The following is a 16,496-nucleotide window of genomic DNA, read 5'->3' on the forward strand; positions in this document are numbered from 1 at the left end:
GACAAGTCAATGCAAGTTTGATCGACGAGATAGCGCTAAGGCAACGACCCATGGGGATAGGAATGCGAAGTGTCACCAATTGGTTTTTGATGATAGGCTTGATGATTTGGAGGTTTCTATTCATGTTTTTTTGTGATAGGGGGATGCTAAACTACCTTATCTACCTACCCAATGCAAAAGAGAAGAAAGAAAAACAACATTAGATTGCAAAATGAGAGATTTCTTGAAGAGGTGACTGTCAACACTCAAAACCACTTTGATTTCAGCATGATTCATCATTCAGGCTTGTTTTTTGTGAGTTTTGACACCATGCACTCCTTAGCAATCTTCAAACTATCTTCCTACCAACTCAAAACACTCCTTAGCAATCTTCAAACTATCGTCCTACCAACTCAAAACACTAAAAAACATTAAAAACAAGCTTCACATGATCCAAAATGCTTTCCAAACAGAATATGACAATCAAAGCTCCAAGTTAAGCTTGAAACAATGAGCAATGGGTAAATGATGAGAAAAGGCAAGTGTGCACAATGCAAAAGCATACCTTGAACTCCTCGGTAATAGCACCAAAGGAATGTTGCTTGTGAGTGGTTTAATTTACATTAGCATTGCAAATTTGCATGTGTAATTCATGTGTTCTTTATTTTGAAGTAGTTTGAGTGCTTACAAAATGATTGTTGCATGCACTAGATCACTACAGACCCATCCTTGATGGCAACACAAGAGCACGACGTAGCCCAGTTGAAAGCCCAGTTGAAGACTAAGGTTTTGATGCTTATCCATAAGTTAGCAATTGAACACTTGGTAGGATTGAGTGACGAAGAAATTCGGGCCAATGCGACGTCAAAATATTTATGCGATCAAATGCTAACCCGAGTATTTGAGCTTCCATACATGAGCTAGCAAGGATGTGGGCGAATGTCATGGTCGGATGTTAAATTGATAGTTGATCAATATTTTCCTTGAGTGTTGGGAGATCCTATAGGTCAATGGGAAATATATGCAAAGACAAACAATGCCGCCATGCCTATCAATGGAAAGGAGAATCTTGCACTCTGGACATCTAAATGGAAGACATCGTAGGTTTCTAATCGAAGAAAAACCATGAAGGAGAAAGGGGCTGTTGGAAAGGCAACAGCTAGGGCCCTGGTCCATATGACCGACATGGCTAGTGGGCTAGATGCAAATGTCGATCTAGCCCAAGCTGAAGGAAGAGCACAAATAGAACTATGTACAGCATTTGCTGGCATGTGCTCTCACACCATACACTTTCCATTGCAAGCGCTAAACTTGCATGAACTAGTGGGCAAGGGAGGAGAAGGAAAGGTATTCCAAACACAGGTTATGGGTGTCCCAAGTCTTAGACTAACATCATGGTATGCTAGCAAGAGGAGTAATAGAGACGATGCCCATGCTCATCTAGCACTAAAGAATAAGATAGCATCTCCATGGTTAACACGAGAAGTGTATGCTAGTATGTACTATGAATACACGTCCAAATCCCAAGGGTGCATGGGCACCGGAGACAGATTGTTTTGCTATTGGATGGCTATTTAGAGAAATTTCCAATTTTCTCATAGATGATGCAAGGGCTCTTGGCGACAACTCGGTGAAGGGAGACATTGCAGTCAGACTCTTGGTTGACTATAGGAAATTGCTATGCAAGATTGATCCAGGGGAGCGAGCTAACAAGGAAGCAATTTTGATAAAAATGCATAGTTTTAATGTAAACAAGGATGTGGCAATGGGTCGGAGGATGTGGCAATGCAACCCATTAGCAAAATGAAGACATGTTGTTGAACATAAGTTTCATCTTTCTTGAGCTTGCCCCATATGACCACAATTTTGATTGCATAATTTGTAGTGTCCTTGGATTGTACATATCGATTATTGATGTTCCTATAACATGTATCTTCAACTTGATTGCAAGAGTTTGCTTGTTTTATTTGTTCAATTTAATCGATCATGGTCAAAATCCACAGTTAAATTAGTTAGATAAATTCTCTTATCTTGTAATTTGAATAAGTATGTTACAATTAAATGTTTCAACACCATGTTGCTCATTTGTTATTGACATGGTTATTAGATCTTCACTCACTCTCTCACTCGCCATTGCATCCTCATCACAACGGTCAATGGAAGCTACATACAAGTCATAGGATCAATACATGAGGGCGAAGATAGCAATGCAACATATAATGGATGTAGCTAATTCTACCCTCCTACTACCAATAAGGAAAGATAAGGTTGGTGAAATTGCTAACACGAGCCTCTTTCATGATCCAGATGGTTGGAAGTATGACTGCATCAACACTGTGGTCTCAAATGATGATGTAGCAGTAGTTTGGGCTTGCAATGATGCCTCACATGGACAGTGACCCATTAAAAACTATCGCCACCAAGCTATGAGGGAGAATGCATAATAAATTCATTACATGATCAAATCAAAGTAGCCTCACAGCAGGGCCGTGCCACTATACTTTGCAAAGATGTTATATGCAAAGTGCTTGCTTGATGTGCTTGTAGACTTCACCTCTTTTCCTTGGACACGCACACGAGGGCCATAACAACCACGGACAATCGCCGCCGCCACTATTCCCATGGTTGGATCACCACCCACTAACATGGGAAGCCCTATTTCAGGTGAGTAAAGTACATGCCAATTTGTTCCATTTGTGCTCATAGTTGTTATATCATAGATCATGTACTCATTAGCCATGTTTTGCATCCGTGTAGTTTTTGTGACAAGCAGTGAACTATTTATGAATGTGCATGAAGCTGTGGGAGATGAAGGTATCAAGGGGGGTGATGGTGGAGAGGGCCCACAACTAGCACCAAAAAGCACACCAAGGGAATATCTAATGTTTCCAAGAATCATAGTTCGTGATGCTATGTTTGAATATCGATAGGTGATGAGTGAGAATGAGCGGCTCCTTATTGAAATCAATCACCTGAATGCATTGCTCTAGTCAGTCTGGACACAAGCAAGACATTGAAAATGCATACGAGGAGCAATGCCACATCTCCATTGCATATTGTCAACAAGCATGAGGCCGCACTCCAACATATTGAAGCAGGACGTCGTGTTCGTAACTTGGATCCTAATTTTGTTAGCTTGGCTATCAGAAAACCCTCTGCCATTCCGATGCGTATTACTTTTGTGGATGATGGACGTTTATGTCCTATATGCCAAGACTGTTTTAATACGACAATCGGTTATTATGAATTCTCATGTCACCATCAGTGTCATCTGGCATGCTTGGTAAATAATTTAAAGCCTACCATGCTCCTCAGGCCCATCAATTGTATGAAGGTCTTAGCATCGGAGCAACATTTTTTAGCGGATCCTTAGTTTGCAAAGATTGTAATTCGTGTATAAGTTGAATAACATATATTGTAATGACATATATCAATTTTGTTGATGGCTTTTGGAGATGATGCGAGTAATTATGATATGTCCCCATGCTATATTTTGCATTTGCAAATTACTATATTATTCTGCATAAATTTTTTTACAAGAGTTTTGAGTGCTGCATTTTAAATGTTACGATATTCTAAAATGTTGATCGATTTTAATCATTGAGTTTTTACAAATTGATGTCCTTCAAACACTCACCCATCTCACAAGCATGTTGATCATCTTGCTCTCCATCTGGCTACCCTCCTACTAATGGTGTAGCTTTGTGGCCTCTTCACTATTCTATTGAACAATTGCCACTGGTGCAACTATTTGTATGGACAACCAAGCTGACTCTACTTTGAGCAATTACAAAAAGTTAACTTTTTTATACTTGGCCACCTATGTAAAAGTAATTTTTGTAGAATGGTCATCACTTGTATTGTTTTGGCCACATCCAATTTACCTAATTTTTTGGTAAAATGAGCACTCCTTATACTTTGCTCATATCAAACATGGCAAACAATGTATATATAATGCCTAAATTCTATGTGGCTAGGCATGTATACTTTGAAATTAAATAATGTAAATCGGCATGGTTACTAACCTACACTTTAAAATCACACTTTGATTTTGTTTTACAAATTGTTTGAGAAGCTGCAAGTTTGCCTTTACAAATTGGTCTTTGATGAAATTATAAATCTATCCCGCATAGTTTCATGAGGTATAAGCTCCCTGAGTAAAGTGTGTTGGGAAAGATTTATAACTTCATCAATGGCTAGCACACAACACTCTACCATCTGCTATCTGCAACGTCATGATGTGCATGTTAAAGAAGTTAGACTGAGTTGCATATTAAATACAAGAATTGCAAACGATGATGTAGAAGAATTGCATTTTAAATGCATTGCAACATTTTGTTTGATGTTAAAAAAGAAGTGTGAATTGTAATGTCTCATTTCCATTTTTCCTTGAATTGCAACATTAATCAGACACACTAACATATATCACCACAAAACCTCTTCTTCAGAGTCACTAGGATTCGCGGTTCAGGATGTGTAAGTACAGGGGCATCGTGCAAGGGACCTAAAAGATCTATGTGTACCTGCTTTGGCATATCACCATCACTGCACTCCCCTTTTACATTGTCCAGCACTCTACTATTTGCATAGAGGTATACCAACTTCTTTGATCTCTCTGATGTCAAGCAGTTTCTTGTGACAGAATGCACAAACTTGTAATTACTCCAATTTCGTTCACTAGAGGAGTCGCTACAAGGTTGTGACAATACCTTCATGGACAAGGCTTGCAAATGAGGTGTGGACACTTCACACTCTTCCCACCATCTCCATGCTGGCATATCTTTGGCTAATTCTTTGATTCTTGGATAGGCAAACAATCCTCTCTATTTCAAAAAGTTGAGAGTTCCTTAACAGTAGAGGCATACTTTGTCCTATCCTCAAAGGAACATCCAAGAAGATCATGCCATGATTGCATAATCTGTACATCTGTCTCTGTACAATATTCCCACCATTGCGGATCTAATATATGGGTGGCATAGTGCATACAGTTGTGACCTTGATTCCATCATTTTCACACTATCTTTTGCAATAGGGTCTATCAAGTCAAACTATATCCACCTTCATCATGCCTTGCATCTTTCTTCAAAACATCCCTCTCAGCAATCCACCAAGCCATATAAGCACTTCCCATGCTTGGCCCTTTCACATCCAACCTATGGATTGCAAACCAAATCGGCCTCATCGCTTCCACCGCCTCAGATGCTCTCTTTCACAATGTAGGATTATTACAAAGCATCTTTAACTCGATGAATTTGGCATAGGCACCACTCGAGAATGGCTCGTCTATCCACTTTGTAGCCTCTACACTGAATAACATCTCAGGTTACAAGCCCCTACTACTTCAACAACCGCTCCCTCATTATATAGTTTGTGCCAAAATGCATTTTACCTAGCTTCAAAAGCTCTAGTGGGTGGTTTGCAAGCTGGTGATTCTTTGAATATACCAAGTAATTGCTCGTGGTTGAGAAAGTATAACATGACTTTTCGAGCCTCATCCATAGCAACTTTGAAGAACTGGGTCTCAGGTGTTTTGTACCAATCCTCTAAGACAAGGTCTAGGCAGTGGCACGAGCATGGTGATGCCCAAATACATCGACATCTATGATTTATCAATTTTCCATCCTTTTGACAATTTTTAGCATTATCAATAATCAATTGAATAACATTGTTGGGACCAATGCCTTCAATACATCTACTTAGTTGATCGACAATAAATTGTCTTGGCCTCACTGCTTGTATCAACCGATTGTCAAAAAGTCTTGTCTTTGAACGTCACAACCATGACATTGATTAGAGACCTCTTGCTAACATTCTTCCATTTTTCTATTACGATGCTGCAAGCCCTTTTCTCAATGCCATCAAAAACCACTTGGTACATCTCCTCTTTCATCCTATTGTAGTATGAATCCCACATGCTGTTCCAGACAGCATCATAACTAGGCATTGTGAAACTTGGGCCAGCTTTAGCTATAGAGACCATGGCTTTTTTCCAATATGGGCTTTGCACCATGCTCAACGGATATCTCGTGCTACAGATACCTTCAAACACATCTTGTTGTTCCTTCTTGATATGTTGTGCTTTGAAGGAAGCTTCTAAGGATTACAGTTGTTGCTGCACATGTGCACGTGCATTCAAACAAGGCACATTACTACATTGTCCTCTTTCCATATGCACATTCAAGCAACTTGCCAACTGTGCAAGGGACCTTGTGCCACTACTATGCATGGTTGCACTTTGCAAGCAACTTTTCGTAGTTGTTGATTGCTCACCTGAGGATCTAAGATCCATTGTTCTTTCCTCAATTACAAGTTGAGATTGGTGGCGTGTGACTATGTCATCCACAATTGTGTCTGCACTTGCAGATGTTTCACCACCCAAAATGGCTGCCACTCTTTCCACTCCCAGCCCTCTATACTTTCTGATTTGTCTTTGAGGATCACCTAGGAAGTGTTTGTTCATTTGGGTACCTGAACCCATGTACTCGTTGTGGCAGATGTTACATCTCCACTTTATGGCAGTTAGGAGTGTAACATAATCATGTGCATGCAGCTTTTGTAGGTTTCACCCATGTTTCTTTGGAGCCATGTTCACCTCTATATACAGATACCAATGGATCAGTAATGTGCAAATGTTTCACAAGAACAAATTTTGTTTCTCAATACATTTCAAATTTATTAACTTCCTACCTTGATCAAATTTATTCGGCAAAATGTCTTGCATCAAAACAATCATTTCACTCAGCCTTATTCTGCCCGTGCTCTGTAAGTGCGCTAGACCTTGAGATAGAGCAACCATGCAATCGTCTTGCCCCCTCTTGACATAATTGGATGGCTATAAACATGGTAATCTATCTATGGACATAGGCGTGGGATGGCAAATTTCATTTTACCACATCCCGCTCTCCCTCAAGTAAGCATCTATCTGCATTATGATCATTCATGACATCATGCTTTGTAGACGAACGTTGGTATTTCACACACGCTAGTGCACTACTACTAGTAATGCTTACATCTAGGTAATAGTTCTTTCACTCACATTGACTACTTTCCAACCATATGGCACAACTATTTCAAAGATTTAAAAGCATTTGATCACGTTACAAATAGTCTTAAATATCTGAACTTAGCTTAAGTATCATCAAACAAGGTATGTATGAAACTAGCAATTGATTGATTTGCAATTCCCATGGTCCATATCAATCTCATATTACATTATTACATTGGCATAGTTGCACATGTTAAATGTTCACTCATTTACATCTTCATCCTCTACATGAGGTACTATACTTTTTGCATGTTTAATACGTCGTAGGATGGCAGCAAAAAATTCGACACTTGGTCCCTCACATCTCTTTATTTGTTTTTCTTCATCACCAATCAAATGTTTTCTTATCCTTAAGATAGATCCTGTGAAGATTTGGTTGTTGCAAAAGTTGCACATCCATTTTTGACGACCTAACATTGTAACAAAATCCTTTGGTTTCGCAACATTTGCCCTCGTCCATGAGCCTCGTTCTGTAGTTGATGTTGTCCTACCCTATCTTCTTTGTCTGCCATGATTGCTATCCATGTAAAAGAGATAAACCACCTCAGATCATTAATATTTTCTCAGCAATTCAAGACCATGTCATTAATATGTCATCAAAAAACAATGTAAGTGTGCTAGACCTCGAGACAAAGCAACCATTCAATCATCTTGCCCCCTCCTGACATAATTAGATGGTTATAGATGTGGTAATCTACCTATGGAAATAGGAGTGGTATGGCAAGTTGCCTTTTCCCATGTCCCGCTCTCCCTCAAGTAAGCATCTATTTGCACTATGATCATTCGCAACATCATGCTCTGTACACAAATGTCAGTATTTCACACACACTAGTGCAGTAGACATCAATACCTACATGTGCACTTATCATGATTCTTTGTTCAGATGTACGGAGTAATGGACACCTAGCTAGGTTAGACATACCTAACATAAGTATAGACATAGATAACATACCTACCTAAGTTTAACTAATATTTTGAAAAGAAAGTATTACAGCCTACACATAAATGGATGGTATAGTATGCCACAAATTTCATATTATTAGTAACTAAACAAGTGTGATTTGTAACATTCTCTAGTGTGTAATTTGTGGGTTGATAAAAGCTGGCAATTGCAAGCTACACAACTAGTTAGACTTTCAACGGGTTGTTATCAGCTCTGTTGCTAGCGAATGCGATCAACAACCGAACAAAGCCAAGTATTTATCTTTTCTTATTAAAAACCTATAAACTATATAATATTCCACATCCATGTGCGAGTAGTTACCGGTCGGCATATGCGAACCACCCACTGGCACATGTTAACATAGATATTTTGTATCCATATGCGAGTAGTTACGACTTGGCATATGTGGACTCCCCACTGGCACGTAGATACTTGCTTTCAAAACCATCTACCTTTTTTACTGTTTTTTTGTAAACTATATAGCTAATGACTACTAAACATGAGACTTTTTTACAAGTTTATAAATACTAAAAACTATATGGTTTGTGACTACCAAAAACATCTTCTTTTTTCACTAATTTTTAAAAACTATATAGCTAATGCCTACTAAAATCATCTTTCTTTTTAAAATTTTCATGAAAATAACTTCAAATTTATTATAAAAGAAAATGCTCTTCTTTATGAAAATAATCCTTTCAAATCTCAAAAGATAAGCGATAAATTAAGAGCTTTACATTTATCCATTTTGCATCCTAGTGTGGATAGATATTAGACTCGGCATATGCGGACTCCCCACTGGCACGTAGATACTTGCTTTCAAAACCATCTACTTTTTTATTATTTTTTTGTAAACTATATAGCTAATGACTACGAAACATGAGACTTTTTTACAAGTTTATAAATACTAAAAACTGTATGGTTTGTGACTACCAAAAACATCTTTTTTCACTAATTTTTAAAAACTATATAGCTAATGCGTACTAAAATCATCTTTCTTTTTAAAAATTTCATGAAAATAACTTCAAATTTATTATAAAAGAAAATGCTCTTCTTTATGAAAATAATCCTTTCAAATCTCAAAAGATAAGCGATAAACTAAGAGCTTTGCATTTATCCATTTTGCATCCTAGTGTGGATAGATATTAGCTAGCCTAAGCGAGCCCACCACCAACACTAGACACTTTTTAAAAGGATACAAAAACTTACAAATTAGTTTGGAAGGTTTCTTTTTCCTTTTTTGCTTGTCCTCCTTTGTTTTTTTTGAGACTCCAAGTAGAGATAGATCCTCGAGAATGCAAATAGTATGAGGTGAGTGCACAATATATAAAAGATACTGCATTGCACAATATATTAACAATACCATGTGATAGTTATGATAACCCCACGTGGTATCAACAATTTACCATGCAGTAGATGTATCACCATTCGGTATGGAGAAATACCAGGTAGTATTGTCAATTTCTTACCATGCGGTGTGTCCTTTTATCGTGCAGTAACTCATTATAGCCGGTGCTAGTAAAAAAATGTGACTAGACCGGTTTAAATCACTACAAGGGGCCCCAAAAAACATTTAAAATGTTTTAATTCACCGGTTTAAAATGCCCGTATTAAATCCCTCCCAAATCCTTGCCTTCGAGGATCCAATTATCCCCTACGAGAGCAATAGCATGCCAACATTCTATTCTCTTCACGCGCCTTGCAAGTGGCATTACTGTTTGAAGCAAATTTTGGGGCTTTGTTTTGTCAAATTCTCTATCCCTCCCTCCCCCTCGCTCTCTCTCTCTCTCTCTCTCTCTCTCTCTCTCTCTCTCTCTCTTTCTCTCTCTCCCCTCTCTTATATCTTTTCTTAATATGCCATGCTTTTAGAATCATTTTATCATATTTTGAGTTCACTCAACATACAATATTTTGTTAAAAATTAGCTAAAATTTTACAAATATTGGCTTTTTGCTAAATTTAAGGCATAGATCATCTCTTTAGATTGTAGGGACTTAAGTGCTAAAATAGTAGCCTGCCCCTCCCTTCCTCTCCTAGGACAATTAACGAAGATTGAATAACCCATCTTTTGAAACATAAACCACTAGCTATCCTCACGCCCACATCTAAATTCTTGAAGGAGGATAATGCAGGGTCTCAATCTCCTAACAACAACAAAGACACATCTCTCTGCTTACTACTACCCCCTAACATTCTAAGAAAGAACTGTGACACATGAACTCTTACCATTACTCAATCCTATGCTAATGGGTGAGTGATTTATAATAGCCATCCTTGAAAAAATTGAAGCGATTTTCATGTGTTGCACTCGAGCCCCTAGCCACCTCCTTGATTTGTTTAGATAGGCTCCTTGGGTGAGGTACTACTGCATTCTGCATCATGCCTTTGACTTTAGTTTTCTACTAGGATTTTTCTCAAGCATGCTTTTTTGGTAATAAGGCTCTAGCATCTCCTCATCCTTGGCTTCACCATTAGAAGTACTTGCTAATGCCGAGGTCCTCTCTGCGTTGTGACTCTCCCAAGGCACTATCATGTAAAACTCGACCCTCCTCAGAACCCGCAAGAGCAGCCGCCGTGCATCCGTGTACTCCCTCTTCGTGTAGCTCGATCCTGGACTTCCCTTTCTTACCCAATCTTGCATTGCTTCGACTTTCGTGATAACATCTATTTTATCGATGGAACATCCATGGGAAATGAAACTGCTCATGCCCAACTAATTAATCTAATCGACTTGAAATTGACAGCACCCAACTGACTAATCTATTTTCAACGAACAATATTTCATCTTTGGATCCAGTGGACAATATTTCTCCAATCATCCTCCCAAACCTCTCCTTAATCGAGAAAAGAGATGGTTGAATCTCCCAGAGCCAATGATGTATCACAAGCTTGAGTGGACAATTCTTGGCAAAATGACCAAACCTCTTGCAAACATAACAAGCATCCAAAAAAGGACTGAATCTAACCTGAAGAGTGAAGCTTGCACCATTTGGGAATCTGATGCTGATGAAGTCCGGTATCTCCTGTGTTCTATCCCAGAGTATCCACACTCTCTTTTTGCCTTTCAGGAGCCACAAAGCTAGCAGAATCTGCAGAATTCTCCCAAGCAACACAGTCAATTTTCCAATCTTATTATCAAGCCACGACAGGAGCCCAAGAAACTCAATCCACATCAGACAGTCATGCAGGAGGAAGTAGTCGATGCTGAATCAGGACACCATGGAAGGACAAGCACAGGTGCAATAGAGAACTAAAACATGCACCCCACCAATTCCCTGATCGGCGGTTCAAAAACACATTGAACTAGAATGAAACCTCTGCCCAAACCATGAAGCGGGCCGTGTAGTAGCTCCCTAGCAATTCACTCTCAAACACCATGAACTAGATACACTTGGTGAAGAAGAAGTAGAGACCCCGCCTCTAGCAAGCTTCTCCAACTCTAGATGAATCTCCTCCACTTCCAACTCACATACAGTACCATGCACCTTTTTGGACTCAAACCATGGCCTACGTTCAACCCCCTTAGCACACCTAGAAGCTTCAGCTTGGATGATTTTTTGGATCTCCTCCTCGAGCGGTGGGGTATAGCCACTCTAGTTCTTATTTGTATGCACCTCGATGTATGATGGTGCTTCATCATTCCCATTATGTGTTCCCTTGAACTCCTCATCCACAGACCCAGAAACGTCTTTCTGCACAGCTACCCCTCTTCTTGGGCCATGGGGTGATGCAACTCCTCACTACCATCTTCTCTAATCATTTCATCACACACACAAAGGATGGGACTCACAGGGTCACAATGAGGGCGCTTCAACGATGCCTCGGACCCCTTTCCATGCATGCATCATGACCATGCACCAGTCACAAGCACCCCTTGCTCTGCTCACTCACATTGATTCCCAAGTAACAAAAAAGATATTAAGACCCATTTATCTTTTCTATAGATAGGGCCAGGTTCTATGCTCTGTAAAATTTTCATGTAGTTTTTGAATTTGCAACATTAATGAAGAAGATACGAGAGAGCATACGAAACATGTGGTTGTAAGTTGAACACATCAAGGTAGGTTTCCATGCTGGCAACTAGTGGCAATTGGATGCTACTGGCTACGATCCATGGAATTAAAGAAAAACACCCTAGTGTTGATCAATAGCTTTTCTTTCACGTAAGATGAATTTCACCCATTCTACAAAAAATCTCACAACATAAAGTCTACGAATCACCATAAGAATCCAAGGTTGGGATTTGAACCCATGACCCATGTAGATTTTAGGTCCCTTACATAAACCACTACCAAAATGGACATGATATGTTGCACGTTAGGAGCTTCTCAAACAAAACACCCTTTTGTATGCTTATCTTCGGGCCTTAATTTACTTCCTTATGTATATATATTTATGTAAGTAATGGAATTAATAAAAACCCATGTGTTGAACTCACTTGATATGGTTAGATATGATGAGTGACCCTCCCCTCCCCCATGGTTTGAAGAAACATTATACAAGATTTACAAGAGAGAGAGAGAGAGAGAGAGAGAGAGAGAGCATATCATTGAGGACATATCTATCATTAGGCCTCCTCTACCGGAAATGATACAATATCCACCCTTTCAGGAGACCATGCCCCGGCGACGTATTAACCTCTGGTTATAGTATATAGGAATATATGAATCTAAAGATATGTGACGGACCTTAGAGTACATATACCTGGTTTTGAAGTTAGCATAAGTGCGACAAATAGGACAATCATATGGAAATACTATTAGGGATGCCTCTCCCAGTAATCCCTGGTTCTGAGGTTGGAATAAGCAGAGTGTAAGGAATATGGACGGGTCCGTTCCTGTTCTTCAACTTTGGGTCTCGATTTCTTTCATGGATTCGAGTTTCAATCTGGTCCAAACGTGTCTTGAACTTGTTGAAAGCTTGAAGAACCTTTTCATTGGACGTCCAGTGGGGCGTCTTTCGCTCACCCAAGTACTCCTCATTTTGTAAATGGTTGGAGAGGATTTCTAAGGTGGCCATGACCACCTTAGTTTGCTTGTGATCTGAAAGAGATTCCAGGTAAAAGCTTTCATTTGGATCATGGAGAAGTCTTATGTAGTCCTCAGTGCCTTCGGCTGGAATGAGCTTACTGGCTCTCGTTGGTCTGTTAGGCATGAAACCCCCATATGCATACTGCCCAAAATTCACTGCTGCATGAAGCGCAGAAGCTATCCAAATAATTGTCACAAGCGCCTCCTCCAATTCGTGCTTTGTGCGGAATTTTTGAATGCACCAATCCTCTTCCGTCTTGTCACCGTGACCTTTTTCCTTGATTTCCGACCACCATCTTTGCAGCTCCTCATCATATTCCACTGCGGTATCGTCATCGTAGTAAATGGACAGGTAATCCCTCACCCAAGATTGAATTGCAAACCAAATATCTAGACCATCCACTGCATATGGATAGTCTTCAATAAAGAGTTCTAAACCATTACTTGCAGATCTACTTTCTTTGGCCATACCTCTGCAATTGCAAGAGAGAGCTCATTTTAAAGAAAACATAGGATCAGCATGTACTGAATAGAGAAAGTTTCATAAAGTGCATAAAACAACTACCCAAAAGGACCATGAATTGGATATGAAGAGAGTGAGCAGAGGCCCTCAAGCAGAGTGGCAGATCGAGAAACGTAAACCGTTAGAAACGATTTTAAAATACCTTTTCATCAAGTCTGCAGGCAGACCTTGCTCATGAAAGCGCCAACTCTTGTACACCTGAGAACTGATTTTCATGGAATATTTATCTGTACTAAAACCTGTCTCAATGATCCCACCAGAGTTTATTAGAATTTGTCTAGCGAGTGCGTTGATTTTCATTGTGTCCTTGAAGTGCGGGGACAACAAAACATAAACTGGATGGAGAGCGCTTAGGTGTCTGTTGGATGCAATGATGAACGGCTCCATACAGGCGTGCGTCTTCAGCCTGCAAAAGTAAATTGTATGACACTATATATAGATAGGTGAGTACGTAAATCTTATTAGTACGTTCTGCTCTCACTTGGGATCCTACCAGTGGCTAATGACCTCATGGTGACAAGCATCATTGATGGTCGCATGAGCCTTTGCAAGGTGCCAGAGCCACACTTCTTCGTCATTCTGAGGTGGAACAAATACTCTACCGCCTGCACTGCTGGTCTCGCTCAACTCTATGGCTATAGGCTTCAAAGTCCCATTTGTTAGAAACAAGATCGTTCGAGAAGCATACATTTTGCAGTCACTTCCCTGCAAAGCATTGATCTCTTCAACATAAGGGAGGAACGCGTCGTGATAATCCACAATGTATAGCTTATTTTTTTCAAGAGCCTGCACAAAAACAGACAGAGCAACACTCTCAAGGACTATCAGCTAGGCTACAGCCGACAATGAGGCCATTGACTGAAAACATTGTACACGTATAGGAAAACAGAGAGGAGAGAGAGAGAGAGAGAGAGAGAGAGACCTCCTGGACGTCCAGACCATCCAGGTTGCACTTAATGTGTTCAGCAGTAATGGAAGAGCTGACATCCAGGGCGCTGACTGGTGGAAACCTCTGTAAGACGCCCAAAAATTTGTTGTTAATCTTGGACTGCATGTCACTTTTTGTAGAGATCACATCATACATGAACCCATTATCATCAAACATGCGAAGCATCTCACTTTCAGTCTCTGTATAACCAAGGGGTTTACACCAGACAGCGTCTGTCGACCGAATTCCTCGTCTAGTTTCCATTCTTTGCTGGTCTCCACTCCTTTTTCTGCAAACGTGAAAGTAGCACATGAAATTTTCTCTGCTATAAATGTAGGAAGCTTACCACGGAATGAGAATGCTCGGTGCGGCCCAAGATCACCCATGACGCACCTTTAATGATCTGTGGCAAGGAGAAGTTGAGCAAGTATTTTTTTGGGTCAGACAGCTGCGTGACGAGTTTCGGAACTACGCCGACTGATCCTCCGAGATCCAAAAGTTTGGACGTGGTTGAGTCTGCATCTTTGGCGTATAGCGTGTGGATTTCTCGGAAAGACTTAAACTTAGGGCTTTTCCAGATGCTCAGTGTCTCAAGTGCCTTTCTTATTTCCGGCAGTAGAAGGTGCACGATAGACTTGGCACTCTCAACCGTGAAGTCGGAGTCCTTCGTAGTGTCGAATTGCTCATCGCGAGGTACGTATAAGAATCTCAAGGCGTGGAGGCCACTACCTTTTTTACTTCCTGTTCGGCATCTTCGTGGATATGGAAAAGCTTGAGACCCACCAAGAACGTAATCAGCACGGAGGTCATTGTATACATCATAGTCGTAAACTCTGTCAGGTTCGCGTCTATCCCCGGCCTGTGCAGGTCCAAGCTCACCTCGCAATTGCTGGAGCGCTTGACGCCGCAACGCTTTAAGATCGGGTGGTGTGTTATAGGGCAAATAAGCCTACAAACCAAAGAACACGGATCAAACGGTCCTCCAACGGAGATCAATCAAAGTTACAATGTAAATACGCATGCAACAAGGAGATAAGTCTACGAAATAAGCAAAAGAACACGGATCAAATGGCACTCGAACGGATTGGAACAACTAAAGCTACAACGTAAAATCTGCAAACCCAACAAAACACGTAGCCGTTCTCAAAAGCAAAAGATACATCGGCGCGCGAACGGTCGGACCGACTAGTACATTGGCAAACCTGCAAAAAATCACATAGGCATGCATGCGACAACTCCACGATACCTGATTACTGAAGAAGATGCGGGGCTGGTGGCAGTATTTGTCGATGTTATACACCCAGGAGTTGCATGGGAAGTGGACTTCGGTCTGGTCACGGTGACACGTGAGGGTTACGTGATGCAGAAAGAACTCATTGGTATGATGGTTCTCGACGAGAACTGCCGCAGGAGTCCCAAAGTCCTCGTTCACTTGGAAGGTTAAAGAATACGCACGGTGTAGTCCCATTTTCGTCTTCAAGTTCTTCTTGTCAGTTGTACTTCCGCCTGTAGAAAGCAACCGATCGAAAGAACTCTTATGTATTGTCTACAAACCTGAAAACATATCCGAGCAGGAGATCAGAAGGGACGAAGACATGCAGAGCTCTACCTTTCCCAACGATTTGAAACTGGATGGTGTCACATATAATATCTTGGACGAGGTCTAAAGCCTCGGCACCTACGTTGGGAAGTGAGAGAATACGTTTCTTCCTCAGTTGCACACTTCCCTTCCACTTGACGTCGTTCGACCTTGCCGCTGCACCTATGTTGAACCTTTCTTTCAGGAACCTTGCCATCTCTCTGGGCTCTAATTACACACACAGTGACACAAACGCTCTCTCTCTCTCTCTCGCTCAGCTGAGTGGCTGCGCGGCGCTCCTGATCCTTTTAAAAACACGAGATGCTCTCATTATGTTACACACGGTCCTCATGTCTCTTTGTTGTACTGTGTCAAGCTCACCCCCTATTTATTCACCTTCACTTGTTTTTGGCATGGCGTTGGGGAAGGTCCCAGGAAATCTCAACCGGGAGGAGTTGAGATCACCGGCAGC

The 16,496-nt window shown here is 40.6% G+C and overlaps 1 protein-coding gene across 1 annotated transcript; it reads right to left on the reverse strand.

Annotated features, from left to right (window-relative positions):
- Positions 1–12,707: 12,707 nt before the first annotated feature.
- LOC147888072 (putative linoleate 9S-lipoxygenase 5) lies at positions 12,708–16,241 on the reverse strand. Its single transcript, XM_087393286.1, has 8 exons — positions 16,055–16,241; positions 15,692–15,951; positions 14,839–15,394; positions 14,637–14,734; positions 14,440–14,529; positions 14,011–14,303; positions 13,660–13,923; positions 12,708–13,467 (listed from the first exon to the last, which is right to left on the reverse strand). The coding sequence occupies exons 1-8, from the start codon at positions 16,239–16,241 to the stop codon at positions 12,708–12,710; spliced, it is 2,508 nt and encodes an 835-aa protein (XP_087249412.1).
- Positions 16,242–16,496: the final 255 nt, after the last annotated feature.

The sequence above is a fragment of the Dipteris shenzhenensis genome, chromosome 22 (genome assembly GCF_047967505.1).
Source record: "Dipteris shenzhenensis isolate YYH24624 ecotype China chromosome 22, Dip_SZ_1.0, whole genome shotgun sequence".
NCBI lineage: Eukaryota > Viridiplantae > Streptophyta > Polypodiopsida > Gleicheniales > Dipteridaceae > Dipteris > Dipteris shenzhenensis.